The 12,868-nt window shown below is 43.2% G+C and overlaps 1 protein-coding gene across 1 annotated transcript in view; it reads left to right on the top strand.

Annotated features, from left to right (window-relative positions):
- The window catches only part of LOC147018114 (inositol 1,4,5-trisphosphate-gated calcium channel ITPR1-like), a 489,954-nt gene that overhangs the window by 107,465 nt on the left and 369,621 nt on the right, over positions 1-12,868 (top strand). The window contains exon 8 of the mRNA XM_085900071.1: positions 3,817-3,963. Coding sequence (XP_085756197.1) covers positions 3,817-3,963 — 147 coding nt within the window. The remainder of the gene's footprint in view (positions 1-3,816; positions 3,964-12,868) is intronic.

Genomic DNA, 12,868 nt, shown 5'->3' with positions numbered 1-12,868 from the left:
AACTCCAGTGCATATCAGCTTTTATCGACCTTAGATGGGGTGTGTCTTTCAGGGAACAAAGGTTGCCACACAATGCTTTGACCTCTGTCGTGCCACCTCCCATTCGCGCACGTGCACCACAGTTGACCGGCCAGCCCCACTCACTCACCATACAGCATCCACATCGTGGTTTTCCACGTGGTCATGCAGCTTTCCCTCACTGGCAGCGCATATCCACTATGTAGCTTGCATGTGGCCATGTAGTTTTCCCTCACTGGCAATGCAGAACTGGCTGTGAATGTGTGTCGATGTAATTGTGGTGTCAGTGTGGTTGTGGTGTTGGTGTGGTTTTTGTTGTGGAAATGGTTTGTGGTTTACAGGGTTTGAGAGGTCCGAGAGGGGGAAGGGTGAGGGATTGGGATGGATGGATGGGATAGGGGAAAGATGGAAAGTGGAGAATCACAACGTGGATGGAACCTACTTACACTCACAACATATCCTCCCCCATCCTTGATACAAGAGGAAGGTAACTGATGAAGTACAATTACTCATGAGATATCTAACTAGGGAATCCCTTATGTGTTGAGTGTGAAACCTGGGGGTCCGTTTTCCATCACCATCACAATGCAAATAGTTAAAAGAGCAGTTGAGAATTTGTTTGTTAAAAAAAAAAGCACATGGAGAACAAGTTTATTTTAAATTTGTGTCTTTTCATTTTATTTTAAAGATCTCAGCTCTTGGGAGAATGAGGTGAAAAAGGTAAAAATGCTAACTTGCTTACTTCCAGTGAGGCTTCAGTTCGACACAACAAGCAAGAGAGAGAAAGAAGGAGGGAAACAGTAATCTGCCAGTAAGATGGTTAGTGAAGTCGTGTTAAATGGGGCACAGGAAAGCTTGTGAGTGGGGATGAGGGATTACATGAGATGGTGGTGCACCACCTGCTTGACATCTTGGAGTGAAGAGTGCCATTGGACCACCACCAGAAGGCAGTTGCACAAACGAGAGAAAAGCAGAAAAAAGGAGCAAAGGTATTTAACCTTGGGTATTTGATCTTGGGTATTTAACTAGGAGGGAGTTAATTGAAAGAGCAGGTGTATCCTTAAGGGGTCGGGGAGGGTCGGAGGACTGACGGCGTGAGAGAGCAAGACCCAATGGGAGGCAGTAAAAAAACAGACCATCAACCTGTCTGCATTGGGAGCACCAGGTCTTGTGCTTCAGCCTTACCATGGGAGATTCCAATTCCAATACAAGTGATTCCCATACAAGTGTACTGGAAATAGGGTCACTGCATCAGCTGCATATCCATGCCCCGAACCAATGATACAACCAGCAGCCAAAAAGGCTGCACATGAAGGCAAGAGGTATTGACAAATTTATTAAATCTGGTATTGGTGTGGTGGGCCGAATGGCCTCCTCCTGTGCATAATTTCCTTGTAAAAAGATTTTTTTAATGGTTTATCCTTCAAAATAATATGGCTGCCAGACCATGTGACCAATGAGTTTAGAATTCACACCCTGTATTCCTGAAGGCTCGTAGATCATGTGCATGAAGTTTCACATCGATGTAGCATGTAGCAAGCTGTTATGCAGAAGAAGCTTTTTAAAGGTTTTTATTTTCAATGCAATATGGCTACCAAACCACGTGACCGATGATGTCATAAATTAAATTCTGTTGACCAAATTATCCCCAGATGACCCTCACGAATTTTCATACTGATCGGATAAAGCGTTCTGCATGTCGAATTTTGGCTGGCATACCACTTCACTGATGATATCTTATTCTATAAGAATTAACTGTACTTATTCCCCGTGGGGAGTACTGTTGGACCCCACTATTTACGGGGGATATGTTCCTGAAAAATGCCGCAGATGTCGGGGCATTGTTTTAAATACATGGATTCTTTTTGCTCTAGGCTTGGGGAAGAGCGATTACACAGAACAAATCAGGACACAATGTAGCAAAGGGAAACACCAACAGCAGGACGGAGGGAGAAAGTAGTCAAAGACTGACAAACAAGGAATGCAGGTAATGATGAGGGGTAAGGAAGAACGCAAAGGGTGGGCAACATGGATTCATTCAGAAGCAAAATTGTGTTTGACTAGTTGGTGATTTTGTCAATGTCTGAGGAGAGGGAAGAGCCTGCTGCCTCTCTGTCAGAAGGATGAGAGATGTCATGGCCGAGAGTGGAGTCATCAGCAAAGAGCGAAAGAGGATTTTCCAGAGAGTCATTGAGAGGAGATGAAAGGGTTCCTTTGAGAGCCACATGTTGTCTATGAGAGGGGAGGAAGTCAGGAATCCAGGAGTGGAGTTGTCCTCAGATCCCATAGGCAGACGGTTTGGAGAGTGAGGCAGGATGCCAGACTGTATCAAAAGCTCACGATATGTCCAGAGAGACAGCCCCAATCTCATGTCTACCTTAGACATGCTGTTTCTACTCTCCCAACAATGGTGCAGACCCTCCATATCAGAGTGACCAGGTCTGAATCTGAATTGATCATCTGAGTTGAGGCTTCTGGAGAAAAGGAATGATTTTATGCCAACTGTGATGATGGATTCCATGACCTTGCTGATGATTGGAAGTGCAGTAAGCTAATTGGGCTGTAGTTAATGGGATCCGTTTTTGCACCTTTTTATGTAGTGCTGTGATGTTGGCTGATTTCCACTTTCCCGGTGGATATAGCAGAGCAGTCCTGAAGTGTAAAATTTAAATAATAAAAAATTTTTTAATAAAAAATATAAAAACACGAATAGGCGAACCATGAATGTTGAAGCAGGTCACACTTTATGACCCGCGAATTCATGGGATCCGTGAATAGCGGGGTCCGGTAGTACTTGAAATGTGCCAAGTTTCAATTTTTTCCAAGTAGTGATTTCAGGGAAAAAGAAGTCCAAAGTTTTTCCTTTTTATCCCCCGCCGCGTGGCAGAAGGGGGATATTGTTGTCACCCAGGTCGTCCGGCTGTCTGTCCGTCCGGGCGTCAACATTTATAGCTGTGAGTGCGATAACTCATAAACTGTTCGCCATATCGATTTGAAATTTGAGTCACACATGTACCACCTGAAAAGGAAGAACCCTATTGATTTTGGGCATGGCCGGATCCAAGATGGCCGACTTGGGCGGCCATCTTGAAAAAAATGTTTTTATTAATAAATGAAAAACCGCTTATCTGATTTCAATTATTTTTGGTTACTACGTTCCTCACCCCTGGGGAACTTTTTTGAGATGATGACCAAATAATGTCTTGTTTCCAATTCACCTTCCTCATTATCTGGAATATGTATGACCTTTTTCATTCAATGGCGGGGGATTCCCCATCTCTGATGGTATATTTTCAAAGATGGCTGCCACACCATGTGATCTATGATGACATAATTATCAATAAAAATTACACTTGAGTAGTCACTCCTATGGTGAAAATCTTGTGTCAATTGCTCAAGTGGTTGGAGAAAAAAAATCAATTTAAAATGGAATATACCTGCAAAATCGCCGCTGTGGCAGAAGAATGAAAATATAGTATAAACACAACAAAATCAATAGGGCACCTTCTCCTTGCACTTGTCCCATACTCACCTAACCTTTCTCTTTGTTATCATAACCCCCTCACACTCTTGTCAATTTTACTCCCTCCTCACCTCTCACCACATGAACGTAGTCCTCCGGAGCTCCATGAAGCCCTCACCCCTCACCACCACACCTTATGTACATAGTAAACAAAGGACACAAGTTTTAATTCCCAAATTATTCCAACAGTTTGTCACTATGACAGTGAAGTATCTCGCCTTGCTGATGTTGCAATGTATTATGAATTGGTATATTAACAAGTCATTTTTTGCCAGGGCGATGTGGTGCGGCTGTTTCATGCAGAGCAGGAAAAGTTCCTCACATGTGACGACTATCGCGGGCATCGCCATGTTTTCCTGCGTACAACTGGTCGTCAGACCGCTTCTTCTGCAACCAGCTCCAAGGCACTCTGGGAGTTTGAGGTCAGATACAAGTTTGTGGTGTGTAATCCTTACTATAACTCATGGACCGGTGTGTGTTTGTGTTTGTGTTTGTGTGTTTGTTTGTCGCGCTACTCCTCCTACAGTTCTGGATTAATTACATCCAGACTTGCTACATAGGATCAGCATGACCCCAATTAGTGTATAGGGGTGTTTTTGTCTTTGCTGGTGGACTTGGAGGGGGTGGTGGGGGGGTGCAAGGGGACGCAAATTCTCAATGTAAATGTGCATCGTGTAGTGTTGCTCCAGGTGGGGGCTCCAGGTATTACAAGCCTCCACCATTTACAGTACAGTACTCCTGTCACAACATTTTCCAGTGCAGTGAGGTGTTTTAAATGATAAGCAGTAGGTATTTTTTGCTTCATGTACACAACTAAAGTTATTGTATTATTTTCGGGAGTGATTGAGGCAACTGTTCATTGCCTAAACACCACCCAAGTAACGGTTTTCATCAGAAGAACATATTGCGTACATGGAACAAGATCGCTTATTGGGCAGGTACCCTGCAAGTATTACTTAATTTGTTGATATTTGTATTTTGATACTTAATTTATTTGTTGATACTTAATTTGTTGTTAATTGGTGCCAGGAGAACGCAGTATAATGCGTTTAAAATTTCAGTCTGTTTTTAATTTGTTGGTGCGTGTGGGAAAATCCAAATGCACAAAATGGTAGATGTGCATGGAATTGTGGCGCACGAAGGCAATGAAGATGATGGAAGTGAGCCTGGGAGGAGCCGAGGGGAAGAACCTCCCCACCTCTGCGCGGCCGAGCCAGGAGGTTGGCGCGATGTCCTTCAGACCATGTTTCAATCCATCAAGGAAAAAATGAGACAAATGAATGGTAAAATGGAGGGAAATAAAACAGACATGAAGAGAGATGTTAATAAAATGGGAGAGCAAATGAGAGAACAAAGAATCTAAATGAAGAGATATAATGAAGTTGTATGGGCACAGGTGGGGACATTGATTAAAAGTGGAATGGCAGGTTGGTTGACGGGGGCATGTTTGTTGGGTAATTGCCTGGATGAGCATCGTGCTGGTGTGAATGTCCCTTTGTTCCGGTGGGAAGAGACTCCTTTGTGGACTGTTTAGTCCCTCCTCGTCCTGTTTGTGTGCCTGTTCATTCCTGCTCATCCTGTTCATTGTGCCTGTTTGTCACCTACTGGTCTGCTTCGTGAACTGCTTCGTTGCCAGCTCACCTGTTTTATGGACTACTTCATTGACGAATGCCAAGAGCTAAGACCTCTCTCAGTTCTCATTTCCCTCTCCGTCCATTCTTGAGTCTGGTGTGTGGTGCCTTAGATTTCTTTAATTTCTTTTTTGAATAACTTTATTTATTGTGATTCCGTGTTCCCCTCCACCCTACCACAACTCACCGTCATACCCCACTGTCATGCTTTACTCTTCCCCTGTTATTGTGGTGTGGAATAAACCCCATTAAATCAGAGCCAAGGTTCACGTCCGCATCTTGCGATTCCCACACACGCGCGAAGCCACCTTTAATTGATTGCATCCGGTGGTCAGTGTTAACCGACTGATGGACGCACCAATATCATAGATGAATGCATTTTTCAGAACACCTTGACTGCGAACCAGTAGCTTCCCGTGTATGTCAAAAAAAAAACTTGTGGTGATGCTTAACTTGTAGTGATAAATTATCACTATTCTCGCAGCACTCACAGAGCACTATTATTCATGACTCGATTGCATTTAGAAAATTGATATTTCTGGCAATTTATTGGGGGAAACAGGCCAACTCTTGTGATTCAATCAGACATACCAGGCCTACTGGCCCTCAGGCCTACTCGATTCATCATAAAAATAAAGTTTTTACATTAAGTGTCAAAATGTTGGCATCTTGTGGTTCTCAGTACAACCTTTGTGGATGATTGATCACAAAATAGTTGTTTTCAATCAAGAAAAATTGATGCATTTTCGATTGGGCAAGTACTGCATAAACTGACACAAACAGGCTTTCTGTTTCTACGGTGCTTGTTAAAAGGGATGCATTTTCAACAGTGATGTCAATTCTCTGACATCGGGCATCCATGGTTTGCTTTACAGTCTGTCTGGAGTTGATCTCTGAGATGTTCCTCACTATAAGCTCTGCCTGTTGACCAGCAATTGCTTGTTATTTCAATGTCAATGAGAAACATGGACAACAAGCATGGCTCAACAGTGTGACCACTCTTCCAGCCTACCATTAGTCCGTTAATCAGGAAAATCTGCTGTCGACCAGGCTTCTGGTAACATCTCCCCATTGTCATCCTTGTTTCGATATACTCACCACATTGACACAACTCAAAATAGATAGCGGCGTAATTGATATCTCAGTAGATATAAGTAGTACCAAGACCAGATTATCTCAACTAATTTCAGAGTGGGTAGTAGAACTTAGAGTTGATATTGGCATCAACCTGACAGCGGTCATGATGTGAACACTTCTGTTCCGGCCTAATTACATACCAAAAGTGACCTGGACAAATTATAAGTGCAGGCAAGAGTTTGCAGCGCGCAAGTGACATGCAAGTGAAGAAGTGTAGATCGACATGAATTAATTGAAGAAGCACATGAACTAATCAAAATCGGGTTTATGCTGAGCAGGCTGCATTAACTTGTTCAAAATTTGGAGCTTATTTCTGAGTGGGCTGTTTGTGCCGCTTTAAGGTTTTTAATATTACACTTTACCATGGATACTTAACAGAAGACCTTGCACAAGCATTTAACAATATTGTGTTAGGGGTATTACCAAAGTGATAAAGCAAAGTCAAAGTTGCTTGAAATATGTCATTGAGTATGATAACATTTGTCTGCTTGATCGAAGTTGCCATATAATTCAAGTTGTGAGCATTGTAAGAATGTTTAATGTTAATGAGCATGGTTTTGTTTTTTCAACGTTATAGGGAAAGATGACCTTGGAAGTCAAATTCTAATTGTTGAACTTTTCTTTTTTTTCCAACTGTCAAAGCAGTACTCTGAGAGTATGTAGTTACCTTTGAGCTATCCAGTCTAGGTTCGATTCCTGACCCAACTGAGATTTGTCAGATTGTTGCTTTGCAGGCCAGGCGTTGCATCACAAAGTGCATCGTCCCTCGGATGGGCATTAAACTGGGTGTCCTATCTGTTCGCATAATTTGGTGGATCTTAAAGGTCCCACGGCGTCGTTCGCGAAGAGTAGGTGAGTCATCACTGGTGCCAAAAACCACTTCCATTCTAATGTTCTGCCTGGTCAGCCAGTTTGTGAAAGACTTGGGTCAAACTTCCCCCTCGGCTGAACCCACAAAGAAGGTGGGATTAATTGAGCTTGTGGAAGAAACAGTACAGAGTGTCATTATACAGCATTAATCCGTTTATTTAAGCTCTGTGATGTCATTGCAGTTGATTTCTCAAGAAAAATTACAGAAAACGTAAAGTTGCCATGGAGTAATTCTGCGTGCCTGTGACTATTTTTTAGGGGTTGGTGTGGGATTTTTTTTATTCTCCTTTTTCTTTCTGTTAAAAGTTGATTTGAGAACAAATTGTTGATAGAAGAGGCACACTGCTTGTCAAAAATATTGTCTCCAAAATATGGAATCCACTCAATCCAACCATGGTGTTTACAAATTACATTGAGTCTTTTCATTAAGTATGTTGTTACACCGTGCACGCGAAACGAAAAGCGAGGTTAAGCAATTGGTTCACTTCTGTCTGTTTGTCCTTCCATCTACAAACGTCACTTTATGATTGAGGAACAACATGATTTCAATTGAATGTTCTATTTTGGACATGAATCGCGGCATGAATCAGAAAACGAACATGTAGTTTAATAGTAGTTTGCCTCTGAATTTGTCCTAATCATGCATGCACAGAGAGGAGTGAGATAATTTTTTTTACTCTGTCTGCCTGGCAGTCAAGCAGAATTGAAAATCATTCCAGACAGGAAAATTACTGTTTATAAGGACGTTATAAAGGACATAAACAACACGCAAGAAGAACTAATACGTGTTAAATAAGGTGGTGTAAATGTGGTCAACGGTAGGAAACTTCCCCAAAAAAATTTCTACAACCTTTAAAATCCTTATTTTATTTCCATTGAATTATATACGTGAACACTGGAGAACATAAAACGCTTTTTGGACACTTTTTCAAAACCCTTCCGTTTCGCAGTACTTGGACAAAATATTACAGCATTTTACGGCATCACGACCAATCAAATTTGCCTCTCGTAGACCTCGCCCATGTCCTTTATGAACTCTAGTTTTTTTATGAAGTGGTACTGCAGTGGTGAATGTCATTCGCTCCATCATATGGTTATGAGGAGGGGAGGGGCGGGGGGGATATGTGTGATTTACACAGGCCCGTCGCCAGGATTTCCCAAGGGGAGGGGGTTGCGAATGCAGAATACTGAATGGTGTTTTAATGTCCCAGCAATACAGTGGGCCTGGATAGGTGGTCTTCGGGAACCTCACCCCACTGGAAATTTTTTAAATTATCGGCTTCAAAATAATCATTTCCTGCATTCTAGAGACTATTTGGGATGGGAATATCTCGGGAGCTTCATAAATTTTCAACTGTCATCAAATTACACAACAAGCAATCCATCGGCACATTCATACGTGCATATCTATTGTTAGATATACAAATTGTGATCATACCTCCATTCATCAGAAGTTATTCGTTATCGATGATACGCTCTTCATCCACATTCGTCTGCAATTTATATGTACTTAGGTAAATTTTCCTTGACATTGAACATAATTACCTCCTCAACTGAAGGTGGATGTTTTCACTCGTGCTTGTCCATCTGTTTGTCTGCTTGTCTGTGCACAGGATATCCCAAAAAATTACGGACGTTTTTTTTATGGACATCTGGTGAAGATCCAGATCCAAGAGTTTTTGAAGGGATTCTTCAACATTAAGTGGCTAAAACCATAGACCTACATTCACCAACTAGAATGCTCACTTCCCATTCAGCGCGTACAAATTAGGCAGCCACAATTGAAAGGTGGTGCGCACACACCATTCCGGGCAACCAAACTCAGAGAACCCAGATGTGCTGATGCGTTTTCACTTGAATACTCTGGGGAAAAGCTTTGCTCTAATCTACCAGTTCTACATCATTAACTCGGTTATTGCATTCTTTGTTCTTCATATATGCAGACTTTGTTGATTCTCTCATCATCTGTACTAATAAAAGGCAGTGTGTGTGTGCGTGCGTGCATGCGTGCGTGTCAGTGTATCTCCTCCATAAGTACAAAACCATAAAACATATCACCCTGAAACTTTGCATACATACTAAGAAAACTCCAAGGAAGTCCAAGAGTGAAAATTGGGTGTTTGGGTTAATTAAAACACACCGTTTGAAGATAACATTATGTAACTTTCACAAACTGGCTGACCAGGCAGAACATTAGAATGGAAGTGGTTTTTGGCACCAGTGATGACTCACCTACTCTTCGCGAACTACGCCGTGGGACCTTTAAGATCCACCAAATTATGCGAACAGATAGGACACCCAGTTTAATGCCCATCCGAGGGATGATGCACTTTGTGATGCAACGCCTGGCCTGCAAAGCAACAATCTGACAAATCTCCGTTGGGTCAGGAATCGAACCTAGACTGGATAGCTTCTCCATCCCCTCCCTTACCTCAAATGGCCGCACTGCTGATTCCACACGTGATAAAGCTGAATGTCTAAACTCGGTGTTTGCAGCTAAATCTTGTGTCCTAAACCCATCACTATCTCTACCCACTTTACCCAGTCGCACCCAACTGTCCCTGGACTCTGTATCCTTTTCTCCTGACAAGGTGGAGAGCTTGCTTTCAAACCTCGAGTCAGATTCTGCAACCGGTCCAGACGGCATCAGCCCACGTGTCCTCAAAGCCTGCTCTTCTGCTCTTGCTCACCCTCTCTCTGTTCTATTCACCCTCTCATTTGCCCAAGGTCATCTGCTTGGAAATCTGCTAACATCACTGCCCTGCATAAAAAAGGTGCAAAAACAGATCCCTGTAACTACAGACCAATCAGCCTTCTCCCAATCATCAGCAAGGTGATGGAATCCATCATCGCTTCAGACATGAAATCCTTCCTCTTCTCCAATGGCTTGATTTCCAATCATCAATTTGGTTTCAGACCAGGTCACTCTACCCTGGATATGCTGCTTCTGCTCTCCCATCAATGGATGGAGGTCCTCAATGCCAGACAGGAAATCTGAGCCATATCCCTGGACATATCACGTGCTTTTGACACAGTCTGGCACCCTGCCCTACTCACCAAACTCTCTTCCCATGGTATTCAAGGCCATCTCCACTCATGGCTCGCAGACTTCCTCTCCTGTCGCAGTCAACGTGTGGCCCTAAATGGAGTTCTTTCATCCCCTCTTCCTGTGCAGGCTGGAGTTCCTCAAGGTAGCGTTCTGGGCCCTGTTATTTTTCTGGTTTTCATCAATGATCTCTCGGACTCTCTGGAAAATCCTCTATTTCTCTTTGCCGATGACTCCACCCTCTGCCGTACCATCTGTCATCCCTCAGACCGGCAAGCAGCAGCTTCTTCGCTCACTGCAGATCTGGGTAAAATCACAAACTGGTCCAACACGTGGAACATGTCTTTCAATCCGGACAAATCTCACACTCTCACTATGTCTCTTCGAAAGGACCGTTTACAAAACCCCCCCCATCTACTTTCTCAACAATCCTCTGGAAGAAGTCTTTTCTTTCAAGCTTCTAGGTCTCACTATCTGCCATTACCTTTCCTGGGAAAGTCACATTTCCAACCTCGCCTCAAAAGCCAGTCGCCGACTGGGAATCAATCCTCCGTCGTGCTAAGTCCTTCCTCGGCCCTCTGGAGCTCCTGACCACTTACAAAGCTTTTGTCCGTAGCCTAATGGAGTACTGCTCTCCCCTCTGGGCTGGTGCTCCTGCCTCCCACCTTTCTCGGCTTCACGCTGTCGAAACCAGGGCATTTAAGATCATCGGCATCTCCCGTAATGAAGCTGAGTCTTTGGGCCTCTCACTCAATCACCGCAGGTTGGTCGGTGGTCTTTCTGTCTTCTACCGACGCCTCTCCAGCCTTTCCCCCCCCTGCTCTCTCTGCGATTTGTCCCCACCACATTTCCACAGGGCGCTCAAGGTCTGCCAACAACCCCCTTCTGGTAAAACTACCAAAATCACGAATCACTGCTCATCTTCACTCTTTCATTCCTCTTTTTTCCCGCCTTTGGAATAAACTTCCTCACTCTATTCTTTCCCATTCTTCCCTCCAGGCTTTCAAAACAGCTGTTCACCACCACCTCTTATCTTCCCCCATCCAAATCCTCGATCTTTTCTACCCCCGATAATCCACCCAAGCCCACTCCCTTCATTTCTCCTGCTTTCCTTCCTGAAAGTCCCTGAAATGTCCATCTTCTCTTCGCCATGTTCGTCCCATCCCCATCCCTCTCCCTTCCACAGTTCACCTAATGTGTCTGTTCCCCACTGTTTTGTCCCTTCCACTCCCGCCCCTCTTGTCTCATGCCTCCTTGATGTGAGTTGTGTGTTAGCTCTCATACGAGCCTCGACCAAGGTATACAAAAAAAAAAAAAGTTTGTTTGAGTGAATTTTTTGGTTGTTTATCTTTTATTAGGTCGTAAGAATGAAGAAAAAGCATATATTTTATGTCGCTAATTTTTATTAAGGAAATGACACCGATTTTTTTTGAAAAATAACAAAAAATTGTTGATTTACATTAGAAAATTGCAGAAAAATGTATTTGAACATTAATGAAACTATACAACAGCGTTGAACCATACAGGAATATGCTAATCAGAAGTAAAACATAGCATACTGTTGATCGTTTTGTGATTTCGAAAATATTTTGAAATTATTTTGAAAAAAATACGATTTTTTCAAGTAGGTTATTCAAGTATGATTTATATGATTCATTCAAGTAGTCATTTGATATATGTTGCATTTTGTTTCCGTTCTTTCCCTTCAACTCGTCTTATTATATTTGTTCTTTTATTAAAAGATATTGTCTCATGATGGCTTCTGCTCGAGGTTCCTGCAAGCATGATCCTGATAACTTCTGCTATGTCTGCGGAGTCTTTCTGAATGTCAAGTCAGTCAAGTACACCATCATTGAAGGGAATCTCTTCTGTTCGGCTTACAAGGCGTACTTTGGAGTTCAATTAGGGGACCAGGACAAGAGTTGGGCACCACACGTGGTTTGCGGAAGCTGTTGGTCCACTCTGGAGTCGTGGTACAAAGGGGAGAAACGAAAACTGAAGTTTGGCGTGCCAAGAATCTGGCGGGAACCAACAGATCACTCAAACAACTGCTACTTTTGTATGGTGGTAGTGACGTGTCACCGCAGGGGAAAGAAGACGGTTGTGTTTGACTACCCCAATCTGCCATCATCTCTTCGTCCGGTGATGCATTGTGAGGAGATTCCAGTTCCCAACCCCCCTCCGGTGATCACGAAAGATGCTTGCACAAGTTCCAGCAGCGAAACAGAAGATGCCCACGACGATGTCTTTGTTGCAGATGATACCCCGGCTATTCCGCATTTCCCTAACCAAGCGGAGCTCAATGATCTTATCAGGGACCTAGGACTCACCAAATCAAAAGCAGAATTACTGACATCCAGGTTGAAACAGTGGAAGTTGTTGGACGAGAACTGTCGGGTAACAAAACAGAGACAACGTCATGACATATTCTCTCAGTATTTCACACTGGATGAGAAAGTGTGTTATTGTCACGACATCAACGGCTTGTTTGAAGAAATTGAATTCCCGTATGATCCCAGCAACTGGCGACTGTTCGTGGACAGCTCAACTAGAAGCTTGAAGGCGGTGCTGTTGCACAATGGTAACAAGTACCCAAGCATCCCTATCGCCCACTCTGTTCAGCTAAAGGAAGGCTATGAGAAT

This window comes from Eptatretus burgeri, chromosome 10, assembly GCF_056783735.1.
Source record: "Eptatretus burgeri isolate ZD-2024b chromosome 10, Ebu_testis_v1, whole genome shotgun sequence".
NCBI classification, from domain to species: Eukaryota; Metazoa; Chordata; class Myxini; order Myxiniformes; family Myxinidae; genus Eptatretus; species Eptatretus burgeri.
Note: the sequence above shows the minus strand (reverse complement) of the source record. Positions and strands in the feature narration are given on the sequence as shown.